This window comes from Thunnus albacares, chromosome 13, assembly GCF_914725855.1.
Source record: "Thunnus albacares chromosome 13, fThuAlb1.1, whole genome shotgun sequence".
Lineage (NCBI taxonomy): Eukaryota > Metazoa > Chordata > Actinopteri > Scombriformes > Scombridae > Thunnus > Thunnus albacares.
The window spans coordinates 791,981-812,407 of record NC_058118.1 but is presented as its reverse complement, the minus strand read 5'-3'; the positions used below and the strand labels follow the sequence as shown (position 1 = coordinate 812,407).

Below are 20,427 nucleotides of genomic sequence, written 5' to 3'. Positions count from 1 at the left end.
ATATTTTTTCTCTCTTCTTTGGAAAAAATCCATTTTTGAAAGTCTGGTTAAAATGCTTCAATAGTGACAGGAGGAGAAGAAAGAGCAGTGTGTGTGAAGTGGTGGGGGGGGGCAGTGGGGGAGAGCGAGGGGGAGTGGGGGACAGAGGAGGACGGGTGCCTGCTGTCCTCCACAGGGCGGGCTCTCTTACATCAATTTAATGTACTTCATTTTTTTCATGCTAATCTATGATTGGCCAAGACATGTAAAATGACGCTCCAAGGGAGGATGTCCTCCCTAACCAATCAACAACCAGAATGCAGTATTGACATTGCGTTGGTCTGATGATAGTTTCCAGATTTCATCTTCAATTCTCTCCACTGTAAGGCAGAGTAGCAGCAGTAGATAACGAGCAGTAGATAGTTCCTTGTGTTAGCCAACGCAACAGTTAGCATGTTGTAGCAGCCTGAAGGACTCTTTATACATCCATGGAAGGACTGTTAGCCACCGGGGAGGCTGGAGAGAGAAGCAACCGGAGAAACAACCAGGAGAGTTAGCTTGTTTGTCATTGTTGCTAATTATATCAGACTGGTTAAGCAGCAGCCACAAAGTTCTGTTAACTAACATACAAGATGACCAACAGCTACAAATGGATGCTATGTCATGAATACTTCATCTCCATGATAGAAAGAAGAAGACATCAGATAACATGAGTCAGATACAGCTTCTCTCTCTCGGTCTCTTTGGTCGCTAATTTCATCTCTGATGGTTAAATATTTCTCTGTGGCTGTGAATTTATCTCCTTAATGCAGCAGAGATCATATAATGTGCTGTGGGTAGTTTGCTTGTTGAAGTTACAGTGAGCTGTCTGGACTCACTCATTCATTTGGAATTGATCCAGTTTTTAATTGAGTGGTTGTTCAGTCAGCTATTGATGTTGTGTGATTTGTGAATGAGTGTGCAGGAGGTCTGGCTGCTGGCTTGTGAGAATTTCTTCAGTTCATTTTTAAGCTGAGTCTATATTGAGTAATGAACTTAAAGTAGCCTAACTAGAATAATAAGTGTTAACATGTCAACTTTGTACACTATATTTTGTATGTCGTGCATATAGATAAGAGCGTCAGTCATGTATTTGATACATTTATTAATACTTTCTGATGTGAACCTACACTTTTGGATCTGAATGTTTTTAGTATTCAGTCTTTCTAGTATTCAGCATTGATCTGTACCTGTATCAGATTATAAGCTTTGTGGTACTTTATATATTTCCGTATACTAAGAAAATACATAGGAAATATGTGTAAATCATGTGATATGTTGTCTGTTTCTGATGAGAACATAAATCTGTTGTAACAATAGAACAGTACAATAAATTTGAATTTCGCTTTGTTGGTAAAATGACACATTCTGAACCACTCCATGGTTAAAATACACACAACAGCACATCACATACACCCACAATGTCAGTTAAAAATGAATAATGTAAACTAGGCTCAGTGATCACACAGCTGATTCGTCTTTAGTTGATTTTTTAATTTGGCATTCCACTGAGTTGTGGCTTTCACAGAGAAAGCTGACTGCCCAAATGCAGTGTGACGAAATGGTATGGTACAATCTTGAATAGAGGATATTCTGGAGGATCTAATAGAACTTACTGAGTGCATGTACACAAAGTCACATAGTGCAGGAGGGGCCAAACCATTTAAAATTTTATAAACTAGGCACAAATTTGAGAATAATCTAAAATTGTCAAAGCTCAGTAAATTGTATTTCTCCAGTACCCTACAGTGATGGAAATGCATTTGCTTTTTGTCCAGAGTTTTTAGAGTTTGTTTGTATAAGGACTCAAGAGGTTTTATGGCTGTTTCTCCAGCCTGCCCCCAACATGTGAAGCAATAAGGCATATGGGAAAGAATCATAGCATGCATAAATATCTTGGCTGCGTCCAAAGAGAGACAGCTTCTAATATGTCTAAAATCTGCTAAGTTGCACTTTATGGTTTTAACTGTTTTTTAACATGTTTCTTAAAGTTCAAATTTGGACCCAGTGTCACACCAAGATATTCAAAATATGTCAATTTTTTCACCTTTGATGAGAATATCAGCATTAGGAGTGTTTCTAAACCCCTCTCTGATTTCATCAGGTAGAGACAATGATATAATATGATGCAGTTTGTTGTAAGATTCCATATTGGTTTTCCTCCTGTCCTCCCCAGCTTTTTGAGTCACCTATCACCACTGATAGGTATATAGAAGCAGAAGCCTTATCAACAGACAAAGCACTGACAAAACTGAAAATCAAACATCACCAATACAAAATCCTAAAGAAACCAACTGATGAGAGCAAGTGTGCAGAAACAGAAAACAAGAAGATGAGGACCAAATAATGTGAATAGTTGGCCGTGCACACTGCCCACATATATTTTTATAAACAGGACTACAGGTATTTTCGTATGATTGTTACTCTGTTCTAAATGTATGGACACTGGCACTAAAGAGGGCCTTTTGCATTTTTCGCGAGTTACCTACATGTTTGGAAGAGGAGGGGGAGGAGTATTCAGTTGGAAGCAACGAGGGATATGGCTTCACGAGGATTCCCAATTACTGTAGGTAAGTCCTCCTCCACTCCGGATCAAGAAGAGATTGGGCTCCTGTCTGCTTTGCAGGAAGTGGGGAAACAGTGTGACTGGGGTTGAGATCAGGAGCCTGGTGGATGGCTGCACACAATCCAAGACAAACCTCCACTGTCGATATTAAGAAAAATGTAGGGAATTGAGAAACCATTCCCCTACGACAGGAGTCTGATGGTCTACAGTTGTGTCGCAAATGCAGATAAGTTATATTTGATACCAGAGTGCTACAACTCATCCTGGTTATTTGTCCAGAAGACTGCTATGCAGCTTTATGTAGAGCTACAGTTTGACTTTCTAATTAAGTAAGGGAGTCAGGACTTGTTAATTGGTGAGTTGCCCATGATTTGTTCTATTTTTTTTAATATAATCTCAGTATATTATTCACAAATATACTTGGACTTTGACTAACATGCGGTCACATCTTAGGGCCCCACCCATGTTGCAATGTGGGACTTTCCCTTATGAGGGCTTTGATTTTACAAAGTCCCACAAGACTCTTTAGAAACAAGCCTCGATATCGGAAACAACTGTTCTTAACTGTTTTGGTAGTGTTTTGTTAAAAACTGTTTCAACTTGGTTCTTGTTTAATGTGTGTTTCTTGGGAGAGATATTTTAGTGTACAAATTTAATGCCAGCAGAGACATTGGGAGAGGTTTTATTTGTGGTAATCAATGTAGGAGACTATGAATAAGCAAGTCTTTTAAGTTATTTCATTTAACATGAATGGGATATTAAACCCAGCTAAGAGAAAATGAATGCTGTCAAAAATGAAAAGGGAAAATGCACAGGTTGTGCTCCTGCAAAAGGCTGACCTCATTCCATCAGAACATGAAAAACTAAAGAGAATGGAATTTTCAAAAGTGTATTATTCGTCTTATAAATCAGGCCATAGTAGAGGCATAGCAGTTTTAATTTCACAAAAATTATCATTTGAACAACTGTCCGAGGTTTCAGACAAGCAAGGGAGATATATAATAGTTCCAGGAAAATTAGATGACACTGTCATAACACTGTGTAGCACCTATGCCTATTAGGTGAAAATTAGAAACAAAATAAATATATTGTATTCAAAGGAAATCGAAAAAAAGATGATATTTACAAAACAGAAATACTATGAGTCAGGCTCAAAATCAACTAAACTTTTGGCAAGGAAGCTACAAAAACAACAAGCGGATAACAAATTATACAAAATATGGAACCCGGACTCTAAAACTATACAAAATAAAGACGAATTACAAACCACGTTTAAAAAGTACTGCAAGTCCTTGTACACCTAAGTAAGCTTAGAGGATGAGCAACAAGAAAGTTCCTTGATTCTCTAAAGTTACCTAAGGAACAAAATCAAACTAACAGCTGCAGTAACTGAGACAAAGTTAAACAGCACCATCTCCAGGCTTAAAGCGAATCAGTCACCTGGCCTGGATGGCTTTCCATCAGAGTGATATAAGGCTTTTTGACTTCATTAATACCAAGCCTTCTTCGGCTTGTAATACATCTAATGGATGCTAAAATGCCTCAATCATGGAGCAAAGCAGTGATCTCAGTTATCCCAAAGGAGGGAATGTGGATCATATAGACCAATTTCAGTGTTGAATGCTAATTATAAATTATACACAGCCTAAAGGCTGGAACAGATCCTCCCCCAGCTTATACATAATGGCCAGACTGGTTTATTTCACAAAGACAAACTCACAATAACATTATATTGCACATATTAAACCATATCCAACAGAACAAACTTGAAGCCCTCTTAGTTAGTTTAGATGCTGAGAAGGCTTTTGATTCTGAGAATTGGCCTTTCTTATATAAAGTTCTTCAAAGATTAGGCATACATAAAAACTTTATTAATGGCATCCATAGCCCATATAATAAAACATCAGTCCGGATAAAAATAAAAGGGTACCTTTCAGACAGCATTATATTAGAGCATGGATCAAGACAGGAGTGTCCAATTTCACCGTTACTCTTTGCACTTCATATAGCCTCTCACACAGTGGATAAGGCAGACTGAAAGCATAAAAGGCATCTGCATAAATGGAGAAGACCACAAACTCGCATTATACGCCGATGACATTCTGATTTATTTAAGTAAACCCCCTAACTCACTTTATGAACTAAAGAATCTTCTAGAAACAGGATACAAACTAAATAACCAAAAAAAAATTGATTTTTAATTATACACCCTCAAAACACCTTCGAGAGAAATTCCACCTTAATTGTGATCAGAACTCATTGAAATATTTAGGAATATACTTACCGAAAAAAAAATGGCACTGGCAGAGACAAACTATGGCCCCCTCTTAACAAAAATTAAAGATGACATACACAGATGGATTCTCTTTCCTTGGTTTCAGTGATAGAATTGACGTTGTCAATATCAAATGAACATCCTTCCACAATATCTCTATTTATTTCAAGCCATCCCCATAGAAATTTTCTCAAGTTTCCGAATTGAATATGATCATTTCTGCATTTATTTGGCAGGGCAAAAACCCAGGGTTAAACTCAAAACTTTACAACTCCCAAGGGTGGAAGGAAGAATGGTATTACCCCATTTAAGGATTATTTTTATGCAGCCAAGACTAAATCCTTAATTTACATATGTAACCCAACATTTCATGCCAGTTTGAACTCTCTATTATGAATGATCCCCCAATTCACGCAGTATTGGCTCACAAAAATTTGGTAAGATTTATAGATAAGGTGCCTAATTAAACATCTGGAATATGATAAGAGAAGAATATAAACTGGGTCATAAATTACAAATAATTCAATTGTATGCCTGTGATCCTGAGTTCAAGCCCAATAAAATGGATCGTAGATTTAAGTCCTGGATCTCAAAAGGAATAACAACATTGTATTCTCTTACAGAAAAGGGACACTTAAAAGACTTTGAAAACTTGAGGAAAGAATATTGTCTTGAAAAAGTTGATTTTTATAGATACCTTCAGATACATAACCTTTTGATCATAACATTAAAAATAAAACAGACTTTATTGATCCCATACTGAGGATATTTATTGGTGCCAACCAAAAAGATTCAAATTAGGGTGTTACCTCTATTTTTATTAAGATTTTATAAAGACTTAATGACAAAAATATCCCACTCTACAGAATACGTCAAAGAAAAATGGGAAAAAAGAAGGTAATTTCTCAATATCAAATGAAGATTGGCTTGATGTATGTAAATTCCAGTGTCTTCCAGTGGAAGTGTTTTTATTACAACAAAAGAGAAACCACATATTGATGGGAGGGATACCAAATATTACAATACCTTTCTGGGCAGAATTTCACAAAGCCACTGGGCACTGATTTGCCCTTGCAATTTTCCACATTATTCTTAGGAAATGTTGAATTCCAGACAAAACGGCCTGATGAATATTTATTTTGTGATTTGACATCTACTGGTAAAAAACCGCTTACAAGGCATTGGTTATTTCCTGAACCTCCTGCAATATATGAGTGGATAGATATAATAAATAACATTTATGTTATGGAAAAGATTACTTTTTCTTGTTGTCTTCAGAAAAATGTGTTCATTAAATTCTGGACCAAGTGATTCAACTATGTAAGGTCCTTATGGACAGGTTTTTTTAATGACCCTGAAAGAATGACACTGTAATGTTTTGTTTTTTTTAACTTTATTTTCTCTCAAGTACCTCCCTGCTATACTTTTCACTGCTCTTATGTACATACCGTTGTAGGACAGTGAACCCAGGGTTCAGTCAACCCAAGTTTAATTCTTTAAAAAACATTATGATTCCTTTTGGCCAAACAATCAGGAGCACACACACACAGACCCAATGACCTCTGACCTAAAGGCATAAGGATGTCAAGGAAACACTGGACAAGACTTAAAACCTGTGCCTTCTCACCACCAGTCAAAGAGAGAAAATGGACGGTTTTGGAAATTAACTGCTTTTTTTTTTCTTTTCAGTTACAGACTGCCCAAACCTGGATGAGACACCCTCCCTTCTTCTGCTAGCTCCCATCTCATAAGTCATAAATTTGAAGGAAGCCCACATTCCTCTCTGAGTGTCCCTCTCCTCCTCTCCTTTTTCTTTAATGCACAATGAGTATCTGAAATGGTTAGAAATGCCACTAAATATATATAATAATATGTATCTGGACTCATCTAACCAATGTTAACTTTTGATGTGTTTAGAACAATTGAATTAGTTTATTATGGGAATTCATACTCTGCTTTAAATTGGTCAATTTTCAGTCACACATATTATTGCATTTTATGTATTTGATATTAACCAGTGTAAATGTATTATTTAGCTATGGTTTGATTGCTAGGATATTGCTTTCTCAATAGATTTATTACAGATTAGAAAATTAAGGTTTATTGATTTTATTCTTTTTCTTTGTGGTTAATCAATATTACAGTTTATAAATGTTCTTACTGTGTCATGATGTGTTGATGACATTGACGACAGAACAAGTGAGTATTCAATTTGCAAGCACATAATTTTCAAATATTCAATAGGAATAAAATTATTCCCCTTTAAAGTTCGAGGCCAGTTTTCTCTCCTCTTAAAGGAATTAATTAGTAATCAATGTGGTCCCTTAAAAGAATGCCAAGGATCCTTTTTCTCCAAAGACACACTTCCCAGCTATAAGCAGTTTTTCAACTCTTTGTCTGTCTCTTCTTCACTCACACCCTTTTTGGCTGTTGCTCCTCCTTGCTGCTTCTTCTGTGCTCCTCTTGGCCCTGCCCTAGGCTATGAGAGGAGAGTGACTGCACTGGAGATGGGCTCCTGAATACATATCAAACTTGGACCTAAAAAGTGGGACATTTTGCAAAATAGCCTTCAAGTAATCTTCAGAAAAGATTCTAATGAAGAGGTAACAGCATTAATCAGCAAGAAGAGAAGAGGAAATATCATCTTTGGATATATTTTTTAAATCAAAACAACTAGTTAGCTGTCAACTGTTAACTGCTAACTGCTACCTGCTGCTGTTACCAATATTCCAAAGAAGAAACAGTTATTTTGTGAAGCCAAGAGAAATTAAGGGGTCTCTATGTGCATGAACTGGTGTGATGGTGGCGCGACCATCGTTTGTGGCGGCCTCTCATAGTTCCAACTACGCAGTGTTTTTGTCCATGTCTATGTGTATGTCATTATGTGGAGTGCAAGGGAAATATGTCTGTGATCATCAGTTTCTTTTGGACATTCGTAACAAAGACTTGCTACGAGAAATAGTGGCTGGGAGCTAAATCAGCTGAGTGCACTTGGTCCGCTACACCCGGTGGACCCAAAGGAGACCACAGCTTTACCTGGAGCTGTGCTGGAGAGGAATATTGGAAGCAGTGCAACAGGACGTGGAAGCGGGGCAAGCACAGAGGAGTGCAAGCTAGGCTAACTGTTAACTCAAACAAACCAGCAGTTCCAACAATCATGCTGCTTAATGTTCTCTGGACAGCAAAATGGATTATATAACTCCTCCATCAGTGCTGGTCACTCGTTGACATGCAAGAGCTGTCTACATCAAACTGTACTTTTCTCTCTAAATACACTTTAATGCACTGTACTGCAACTACTCGTTCTTTTTTTTTATTTTCGTTTTTCTCTTGGGATTTATATGTTTTTTTAATTTTTTAAAGGGAATTTTTAGATATACAGTTTATCTTTATCCTTGCTGTTGTTGTTGCACTGCTGTGGGCTGGGCGGAACAGCATTTTGTTTTATTGTGTATGCAAATACACAAGAAAATGACAAACTAAATATTGAATTTCAAGCTTTTTAAAGACTTTTCCAAGGACTTGTCTGATAAGTTTAGAGCTCCATGCATCTAACTCTCCAGCCTGCCACTGAATGTAACAAGACTGAGACACCTTTCTGCTGTGTGTGTCCACTACATGGCCTCAGCTAGTCTGAGACTTATTCTGACGGCATTAATTCAATTTTCCCATTCATTCATTCATTCATTCCTTTATTCTAGTTGTATATCTGTAGATATGCTTAGAATTTCCCATTCATCCTTATTCCTTGGTAGTTAAATATCTGGATTTATCGCCAAGACCTTGTATTTGTCTGTTCCCTTATATCAGAGATGGAGGTCACTACATTCAGAGTTCATGACTTTTAGATATAAGAATGATTAATTTGATTTAATTAATTTATCAATGGAGGTGGTGCTCCCATTAACTTAATGAGTGCATAATATTAATGTCAAGTGTAGTGTGTACTGCATACTCACACCATCTCTTTCTACCCTCACACACTTGTGCCTTATCACGCGTTGGGAACCTTCACACTCTCTACCTCTGCCATACACCAAGAGACCCCTCACACTCTACCATAGACTGAGAATCTTTACATTACCTCTCTCTCATTTAGACTCTTATGAACATAATTTACCTCTCTCAGATTGTATAAAGTTCTTAAAGTTTGCTTATTTTTATATTTCTTGTTTTTTTGTAAAAAAAAAAAAAAAAAAACAACTGGATGGCAAAGGAAAAATGAAACTGCCTTCATATTGACCTAAGCTTTATAATAAAAATAATAATAAAATAATTTTAAAAAACACAGTCTCTAACATTAACAACAGCAAAAATTCACTAGTGGCAGTGATATCGTAGTTATTATTAAACCAAACTAGAAAACACAAAATTTCTAAAGAAATTTTAGGTGTGCTGACCTAACCTGGCGTAGCCACCCTCCAAAGCATGATCCGCCGCCGCTGAAAGGCGAAGGCAAAAATCAAAGTACACCATAAATGCACAATTGATCTCTTGTGTTAATATGCAGGGCAGATGAACGGGGGGCTGTGTACCAAGTATCAGCCCTGTAATGTTAATCAAAATGCAGTTGTTTAAAAAATTATGTTAACTGAAGCGCCACCCAGTGGCGTAATTGCATAAGACTATATAGGCTCACTCACTGCTTCTATGTTTACATGAGAGCCAGTTTTGGTTAAAATTAGTGTTTGCATTGAAGAGTTTATAGCCTTTTATATCCACTTGACTTTGGCAGTCAATTGTAGGAAAGTGGTAAGGAATATCAAGAAACACATGTGGCCGTTGTTTCCAGGATGCCCCAAATAGGTTATGTACCAAGTTTGGTGAAGATTGGATGAAATATGGAGGATAGGGAATGAAAAAGTGTTTTACATTCAAAATGGCAAAAATCTAGTTCAGTGTAAATGGGTGGTCCTAATGTAAATGGGTGGTCCTTGTAATGATCTAAGAAGCGTTTTTTTACTCCAGTCCTCAAGGTTCATGAGTTCTTAGTCAAAAACCGAAGTGTGCACAAAATCGTGTATAACTGGCCACATGGTGGTGCTGTAGGTGTCATATTAATAGGCTGAGGGCATCTGTGTACCAATTTTGATGTCTTTTGCATTGTTACAAGTTATTATTCAGGAATATTTCTTTCACAGTGTTTTATATAATAAAAACCTAAATTTTGATTTTTATTAATTAATAATTAATAAAAATAAAAAAATATATGAGAGACATATTGGTCTGTCCACAGATGGACATTTTTTGTATTTACTCCTACAATTAATTTATAGCCTAGTTACTCACTATGGAAACAGTAACAAAACAATTCAGAACATGCAAAAAAAAATACAGTGTGGTGAAAATGTACTGCAGGACATACAGTATCTTTAGCTTTTATTAAGGTTCTTGATCAATACTAAAGACTTTAAACTGTTAGGGTTTAAAGCTCAATGTTGGGTTGCAGCAAAACAATAAATTATGAAGCAAAAAGTGCTTTAGAGACACACTGACTCTTTATGCTCAGCATAAACTCACCATAACAAATAGCACTGTTACCTGCTAAAGCACAAATATAAAATGATGATGAACAGATGATGAACAGATGATGAACAACCAGACAGCAGTAATCATTTCCTGTTGAGATCTCTCATTACAGTGATCTTTTTTTTTTTTAACAACAGCAAATCAAGCCACAATACAAGACAGTTTTAACTGTCCACAGGAAACTGTGATGTCTTCTGTGTTTGCGATGGATGGTTCTGCTTTCAAGCCTCATGCTGTGTGTTACTGAAGACCTTTTGTGTATCACTCTGACATTTGAAGTGAATTAACCCATAGGCAAGCTAAATTGTTTTTCAGAGCTACTGTGGTTTAAGATGTTTCTGTTACCTTAGCTTAGCTAATTGTTTTTTGTCATGCAGGGCACTAGCTGGCTGAGAAATCACTGCATTTTGGGACTTATAGCTTCAGCTAACACCAATGCACTGATATCACTGCACACAGAATAATATGTATAAAAATTATGCAGTCACTTAGAGTAATCTAAGCAGTGTAGCAGTAACAGCTCAGCCAGAGTAAAATTAATGTCTCCTGGTCATGGTTTAGTTTAAAAGTTAAGAAAATAAGTTAATTTAATAAACAGCATGTGTCATGCATCATTTTTTGATACATACAAAGCAAAAAAAAATGTCCTGCTTTGTATGAAACACCTGTTGCTCCCATAAATAATATATACCACGTTTATGAATGATAACACATTGTGTTGGAAGTCACATGAATCCTGACTGCTGTCAGATATTACAGCATAAAAGATTTGCCAGAATGTGATCAAGTAGGGGTATTTTGATGCACAGTATCCTTTCGGCAGCCACATTTGCATACATTTCTGACTGGACTATGTCCTCTTCTCTAATTGCAAAAACAACTGAGGTGAGTGGAATTATACAGTGCAACCACACAGTACAGTCCTTGTAAATCAGAGCCAGCTCTGTTGTGTATGAGTTCATAAAGAAGAAAAAGAGATGACAAGCTAAAAGGAAAAGTTGGATGTATATCTCCTCGGCCTTCATACAGCTGCCACAAATGAATATTAGAGATTATAATAAACACTTAAAATGCAATTGGGTGGATACACTCTGACTCTAGGCTATATCGCATACATGAGGAGCTTTAAAAACCATTTGCTGCTTCTAATCAGACCTCCACTGCATAGTGTTTCTTTCATCAGAATGGGAGAATGTACAAATAAAAGCAGTATAATCGAGATCATACAAATGTAGAGGACAACTGAATCATTGACAAAAAAACCCTACTTGTTGAAAGTGTGACATTCCCTAGTTTAAAGTAATAGTTTAAATCAACCCAAAATCTATCTTTTGAGCATCAAGCACTCACCCACAGTACCATTTAAAGGTAGTTGTATACATTTTGCTGTTCCTTAATTTTACATTGACACAGAACAGCAGCTGTGGTCGGCTTAACTTATAATCAGTTACAATTCCAGTTTAGTAAAAAGTAGCACTTGAAGTACCAAAACATCCACAGAAACTTCTCAAACCACAGCTTAAAACATTGTTCAAAAGACATAAGTGTAGTAAGATTAAGATTAAGGTTTCTTTATTGTTATTTCTCAGCACTCACATACATTGAAATGAAATTTATCCTCTGCATTTAAACCATCCTACAAACTAGGAGCAGTGGGCAGCCACAGTGGGCAGCTGCAGTACAGCACCTGGTGACCAACTCATGTCCTTGAGAGACATGAGACAGGCAGACTGGGGTGGTTCTTTTCCTTTGTTGTCTATGAATATCCAACTCCTTTGTGCTCATCTTTCCAATTTTCCCAACTAAGTTGAGGTGAAGCACAGACAAGAGGGAAACAAACTGGCAAGTACAAGACTTTCACGTCTCTGTGTTTCACTCTGCTTCAGCTGATTAATTATCATCAGCTGTACTTTAATATCTGGTCTGTGATGTCACAATAGGTGTGATGGAAATTTTAGGTAGACTGCCATATTTTTACACTGATTAGTCATTTACAAAATGTATCTGTCAGGGGCAGGAGCAAAAATATGCAAAATGATTATTTAGGGTTAAACACCATAATTTACATTGAGGTACTGTAGTTACCATAGACCACCTGAGAGACATACTGTATATTTAAAAAATGTAATGAAATTCCCAAACCATATATTCAGTACTGCTATAAGAACTCTTTGCCACCTCACTATGATGTTTTCCTCATGCAACAAGCCTTTTTCATAGTCTCAGTAGTAAAAAATAAATGACGGCTGACTTCCTTTTCCAGTTCTGGTCAAGGAAAAACCCCCTGCAGACATGCATCTCGTTATGTTAATCTGATGGCAAATTAACACATTGGTCTCATGTCTGAATAAACGCCAGAGTCACTTTGTTGTAGCCACAAAGCAGTCTCACTGAGCTGAATGCTGTCAGATTAACATAAAGACCACAGCAGCACAAAGTAAAACATGCAGAGAGAGATTAAATGTTGTTGTCTTTTTCCGCCATACTGCAATACATTTATTATCTCAATCTTCATCTCTTATTCAAAGAAATTAAAAAAAGGTTAAAAAATAACCTGATAATAACATGACCAGCACTCCTTCCTATATTTTACATTTTCATTCCAACTGAATGGATGTATCAATGAATATTCAGCAAAAACCTTTGTACAGAGCATGTGAGCTATTAGGAATAAAACCAGAGTCCCAACTCAGCATCCTGTCATTCGATGATTGTGCAAGGGACTTTATGAAACAGTCTGTTGAATTTGCTCTCTATTAACCTTAAATGGTTGAATTGATATGAACATTTATGAGTGGATTCACTGCGAGAAGTGGAGTACAGCGTTAGATGAGTGTCCTTCGCTCTTAAACAGCAAAATAGGTTTTAAAATCCATCAGTGATGCAGCCTGTGAGACAAACTCTCAATCTCTCTAATCAGGTGCCAAATATTGTGCAGCTTGTGGATCTTTCCGTAAATGTTCTGTCATGTCTGAATAAAGTCATTAGGAATATTAACGTAAAATGTTGTGAATGACAAAAAGCCATCGCTTTAATAGATAGATGAAGCCAGCAACATGTTACATATCCCGGTCTGAAATGGTCTAAGATGTCTGCTGGGAAAAGGGATAGGTTTCAAGAACAATCAAGCTCTGAAAAGAACCAAAACTATGCAAGCTCTATATGCATGACAGCAAATCAGCCACAAAAATCAAAAACAGCTGCCTGTGCTACTTTTCCCCATACATAAATTTGATATATGACAATATATGTAAACTACATAGATAGTTTATAAGTCCATGTCTCACACATATACAGTGCTGCTTGAAAGTCCTTAATCCTATAGAAATGCTGTGGAAGGACCAGAAGCAGGCATTTCATGCAAAGAAGCCCACCAACATCCCTGAGTTGATACTGTTCTGTAAGGAGGATTGGGCTAAAATTCCTCCAAGCTGATGTGCAGGGCTGATAAACAGTTACTGGAAACGTTTGGTTGAAGTTATTGCTGCAAAAGGGGGTCACACCAGTTACTGAAAGCAATGATTCACATACTTTTGCCTCACACAGATATGTAAGAGTGGATAATTTTCCTCAATAAATAAATGAAAAAGTGTTTTTTTTTTTTTGTCTCATATGTTTAATTAGGTTCACTTTATCTAGTTTTAAGACTTGTGTAAATATCTGATCATGTTTTAGGTCATATTTATGCAGAAATACAGAAAATTCCAAAGGGTTCACAAACTTTCAAGCAGCACTGTATGCTTACACATATATGTCAGATATACAGTGTTTTAAATATAACAAATGTCTGCTTTCATATGTCTCATATTTTTCCAGATATACACATATATAATAAATATGTCTATTCCATAAATGTTACAGTAATATATAATTTAGTTATATACCGGTACTCAGAGATCCAAATATACTAAAATGTATAATGTTCTTATATGTAACATTTATGTTGCATCAAAATACGTGACAAAAGATGTAAGGTGCATAAATATAAAACAAATAACTAAAAAATAAAATCTTCCTAAGAAAAGAGACAAATAACTGTTAAACTCTATTTGTTAAATTAAATTATTTGTTTTTGGGAAGAAAGAAAAATCCATGTCAAATACCAGTGCGCAGGTCAGTTACATTGCTATCTCAGTCTCTCTCTTCTGCCCCCATTAGTCTATCAGCAGGTCTCAACAAGGGAAGTCACATCCACCTGCTATATGACGAACATTTCCTTATTTGGACATCACTCCTGGAGTTGGGGGTGTTCCCCACAGATAAAGCTGAGCTACTGACACAAGCAAAGTGCTCCCAAGGGACTCTCTATAACTGTAGTTCCCCTTCTCCTTTCCATAAAGTGAGGTTGTAAAAAATAGGCAATAAATGAAAAGTGCAAAGCAAGAATCGCCTTTGAAGTTCTTCTCTACATATTATATGCTGTGCTGTCTCTGTGTTATGGGTGCATAAATAAGAGGAGGTCTGTCTGCGCACTTTTGATGCATTTGGTTTTAGCTCAGTAGGCAGTGCAGTCGTCTATGATCTGGGAGACTGGAGTTCAGTACCTGGTGTGAGGACCTCCTTCGAGGTAGAAGATAGTTTATTCATAAACACTTATTTTAACACTTTAATATCCTAAAATTAAATAAATAAAGACAAAAACTGGATTTTTATGCCTATTCCGCTTTTATTTGAATACAAATAATTTTTCTGCCTCAACAAATATAAATACAAATACAAATATGGGCTCTCTGCACACCCCTACCCAACACACTCAACCTAACATTTGCAGATAAAAAGAAATTAATAAATGAACAGGGCAAAGCAAATATCACCTTTGAGGTTCCTCCCTACACATTACACAGTGTGCTGTCTCTGTGTTATGGGTGTATAAATAGGTAGAGGTCTGTCTGCAAAGTTTTAGCTCAGTAGTCAGTGCAGTCATCTATGATCTAGGAGACTCCAGTTCACCTGGTGTGGGGACCTCCTTCATAAGGTAGTTTATTCATGAACACTTATTGTAACAATTTAATTTTCTAAAATTTAAAGCTTAATACAAAAACTGGATTTTTAAGCCTCTTTCCATTTTTATTCAAATACAGATACAAATCATTTTGCTGCCTCAACAAATATAGATACAAATACAAATACTGTGCTGTAAAGTGTTAGGAGGTCATTGCACTGGGAGGCAGATGTAAGAAGGTGGGAATTGATCTAAGTGACTTCCTGGCTCTCCACAATGTAGCAGATCACATAGAGCAGGGGCTTCTGGATAGGGCAATAGAAAGGGGTCACATGTAGTAACACTAACAGATAACAGTTCCTTCAATGTTGATAAATTTTTGCTGCAGATTTGGGAAATAGGGAATGCTGCTATACTATAGGTCAGTATTTCGAGGAGAAACAACACAATTTCTTTAGTTCCTTCCCAAACCCAAACCATTTTGTTGCTGTTGGTAAAGTGTTAGGACACCTAACAGCTGTACCGGCCTCACTGATTTACAGAAAGTGCCCGTTTATGAACGTGCCAAACCTGGAGGTTGATTATGTTTTTACATTTTTGAATCATTATGAATTGACAACTTGAGCACAGAATTGAAAAAAAGATTAGGGCTAGCCCTCCCTAGCCTGGCTGTAGATGCAGGAATGGCACATTCACTTTAAAACGTTTCTAGTGATTCAGAGTCTGTATCTGAAACAAGTATCTGAATCTCAAATATGTCTATATATCTTAAGTTATACAGTATGTCCCATTCTTAAATATATCTGTTCATATATGGATATATATTAGATTTTTGAATGGGTCCGTTTGTCTGTAAGCATGTGATAATGGTTTGCTTGGTTTGCTTTGTTTCAAATGAGAATCTAAGAAAAAAAAACTTTAATTTTATAAGTTATTAGTCAATATATTGACACTGTGCCAAACACAGTGCTACATGAACAACTGAGGAAGGATTGAATCTGTATTCATGAATGTACCATGTAGCTGATATGAAGCCCATCATCAGGTTTTGTCATGCCTAATGTGCATAATTGTTCTTGATTGGATCAAACTGTGGAGCATTTTAACAATTATAAATTCAAAATAGTCACATTTATTCTGCAGGTTCTCAGGTACAACACGACAAATTTCACTTAATGTATTAACTGTGTTGCCTCAGTCTTGGAACAATGCCAGAAGCTTCATGTGCAGTTTTATTTCCAAATTTGCCAATTTGACTGGAATTAAATGTCAGCCTAATGTCTGAATGATTTCTGCCCCCCACCTTCTAGTAGGGTTGAGAAAAATCTAAACAAATGGTACCCCTCTTATGTATAATTATTCATGTTAATTTTGCCAACCTTAACTCCTCCCCACACCTTCCACTACTCTCCCCATTAAGTTATCATCGTAAGATTAGTGGGTAAAACTGTAACTAATGAGGGAGTTTTCAGCTGGGGTAGGTGGATAATGAACTGATGCTTCTGGAATATATCATGCTTTAAATAAGGTGGAGCTGAATCAATAATGGTAATCAGTGTTCCCCTTGCTTGCCCACGGGCTGCTGCAGATACAAAGCCTGTGAATCAGAGAACACTAATCGATCCGGGACCAAATGACAAGCTGGTGGAAAACAGCAACATTCTGACATTATAGGATTAGCCTTGGGTATAAGCACACATCACTGATTTATCTATGCACTGAACTTTTTGTACAATTTCTTATATGCTGTTGCTCCCAGCTTTCCTGTACATGAATCTAATTGTCTTCCAATTCATGATTTCATATAAGCAGTGAAGTGTGGACTTACCCAGCACAGTGAGACGGGCGGGTCGTGATCTGATAGCTGCCTGAATGGCCTGGCACTCAAAGAAAGCGTCATCTTGTATCTTTGTTCTCTGGATCAACAGATGATATTCTCCTTTACTGTGGTCTCCAACAATGTCATATCGTGGGTAACCTGAGATGTTTAGAGAAACAAACTGTTATCATGCCCATCTGTTGTATGTTTCCACAGTTTGTTTCAGTCAGCAGCTTTTCATACAGTGCTATTAATGCAAAAACCTTTAGTACTGCAACTGAATTCAAAAGTAACAGTGAATGAAGCTTGCATTTAAAATGCGTTTTTTGGAGAGTGCACACTGTATAGTGGGTCACATTTGGATTGGTGGTGTTAGGCTGATTGGCAGGGAGAAAAAACCCTAACATTGTCAAATTTGCCTCAGTGCATCACTTTCAGTCACAGAGAAGGTAATCATATTATGTTCTGTCAATGCAACCTAATGCAGAACAAGTCGTAATTTCTATTTTATAACAGGAAGTTTCGGCGAAACAGTGTCCAAACCATGTTGAAAACCCCACTGACAGCTATAATATTCTGGTTGCTATGCCAGCTCAAACTAACCAGAGGGCTTGTTTTCTTCCTACTATTCATATGTATTTACTGTGCATGTCTTTCAAAAACATTTTTCAGTACGCATGTTAGAGTCCATAAAAGCTGTAATGCCCTTGAGGATTTTTTTTTCTTTTTTTGTTATGATTATTTTTGATTATGATGACTTCCACTGCAGTAATTGGTACCCTGATGACATCAGATGCCAAATACCACCCAAAGGCCCAAATGGCAGTGGTAATGTAAGATGTGATAATTGCAGTCTACTTAAAATGCATAAAAAATAGAAAATAAACTGAACAAAACTGCTTGCTGACTAGCAAAATAGCCATTGAATTACATTCAGATTTATCCAAATACTGTGTACTAGAGTAAGTCCATTTCGGTTTTTTTTTGCAAAAAAACAAAAATGTGTGTTGTGATACTCCAGAAAATACCTTGCCAACATATTAAGACATACCAGGACATACAGTAGTTAAGAAGATTGTATTCTGAAAGAATAAATGACCTATGGGCAGAAATATGTGTCACTAGAAACTGAATTGGAAACATTATATTTGAATTTGAATAGCTCAATTTGAAAAACTGCGTTAAAAAACTGTATTTGAATCACATAATTTGAATTTGTATTGTTTAACTTGAATAATTGCATTAAAAAACTGAATCTGAATAGCATAATTTGAAACTGAATTTATTAGTTTGGAACCATAAACTTGAAACTGAATGTAATATTATGAAATTGAATTAAGTTGCTCTGAAACTGTATTTGATCCTCACTGAAAATTCAACTCTCTTTATACTTCCACATTCAGTTCTCGCAATTCACATTCAGTTCCTGCAATTCAATTTCAGTTTACTGAGACACACATCTGGTTGTTGAAGAAAAGCAATCAAGTTCAGATTCACAGAACTCCTTTTTCAAGTCTCTTAAAAATGACGCTGGAGTGAGTGAGGACGTCCCGTTTGATGAATTAAATTCCTCCATCCTCACATCTCTCTCTCACATCCTCGCTTGGAGGAGCTAAGACATGAGTGAAGGAAGTGAGGAGATACGTTAGTATAATGAAAAGCACCCATCACTTCTTGCTCCAAACATCCAAGATGACGATGCTCAAAATGCCAAACTTGAGGTTTCAAAACAGGAGTCCACAAAACAGGTGACATCATGGTGGCTGCGTTTTATTACAAAAATAATGGACCCTCTCTCCTCGCTTCTCGTCTCCTCTCGATGATGGCAGAGGGAGATCAGTTTCTCAGTCACGGCTGGAGGATGGAAGAGAGAGGACACGAGGAAGCATATATTAGCCAAATGAAAAACACCCCATGGATCAATGGGAGTGAAGGAAATGGTCAAAAACATTGGTGGTGATTGGTCAAAAAGGAGTCCTGTGAATCTGAAATTGAATTGTAAGAACTGAATTTGAATTGTGAGAACCGAATGTGGAAGTATAAAGAGAGCCGAATTTTCAGTGAGGATCAAATACAGTTTCAGAGCAACTGAATTCAATTTCATAATATTACATTCAGTTTCAAGTTTGTTGTTCCAAACTAATAAATTCAATTTCAAATTATACTATTCAGATTCAGTTTTTCAATGCAGTTATTCAAGTTAAACAAATCAAATTCAAATTGAGTTTTTTTTTAATGCAGTTATTCAAATTGAGCAATTCAAATTCAAATATAGATCATTAAAATTGAGTTTCTAGTGACACATATTTCTGTCCATACAAATCTATCATTGTGTAAAAGCAGTGGTGGGAATGTGTAGATTAGGCCCGTCTTTCTGGCTTCCTCCCTTTCCCATCTCACATACAGGTAGACTTTTTCCTTTCAGGAAGAAGATCCCAACACGCAAAGAATGTCTTTCAAAACTGGATAATGCTTTATCCGTTCTCCAAAGTCAAGTCAATGGTTTGCAGTTTAGAAGGTGGGGGAGCACACTGTGCTTGTGCTTGGTCGGAGAGGAATGAAGGAGGGAGGAGGAGAGGGAATGTGTATGTATGACAGGTCATCTTGTTTTGAGAGAGAGCAAGCTTGAGATGGCGGGGGGAGGAGGAGGCAGAGGAAGGGAGCAGGAAGTCCATTAAAGCCAAATGGACAAAGTAAATAACATTAATGCTTATTGATTCTATCTAAAATACAGCTATTTATTCTGCTGACCAACAATCAATGGCTAGAGCACTTTGAAGTCCCTCACTAACATGAGTCCATAGCAATAACACAGGACTTGTGAAAAATGCCTTCTGATTATATTGGAATACAGGACTGATACATTGCTATGGCTCATTTTAACTAAATACACACTTCATCACTGGCGATGAATTTGATGGTAAATCTAAATTTGTTTATTATTACTGGATATTAGTTGGTTATATATAGAGTTGATTTTCTATTATACTAATGAAAAAGTAATATTTTAATAAACTGGCTGCATTTACACTCACAAGTAAGTTTGGATTACTGTGACCTAAAATTTGGAAGGTTTACTGCTTCATTGAAATTAGTGTTTAATCATGAACATAGGAAAGACCAAATACCTGCAGGGAGTGTGTTTACATGTACACAAGAAATCCTGTTATAGGGAGAAATGAGGTTAAGGTGGAAAACTCAATAACTATTTTATGAACTGCGATCAAACAGTTATTGTAAAACCTATTTATACATGCAGCTGGTCAGTAATCATATTA

At 36.6% G+C, this 20,427-nt stretch overlaps 1 protein-coding gene across 1 annotated transcript in view; it reads right to left on the bottom strand.

Moving 5' to 3' along the window:
• LOC122995755 (kin of IRRE-like protein 3) overlaps nt 1-20,427 on the bottom strand; it is a 148,575-nt gene that overhangs the window by 91,359 nt on the left and 36,789 nt on the right. The window contains exon 4 of the mRNA XM_044371119.1: nt 17,159-17,308. Within this exon, the coding sequence (XP_044227054.1) occupies nt 17,159-17,308 (150 nt within the window). The remainder of the gene's footprint in view (nt 1-17,158; nt 17,309-20,427) is intronic.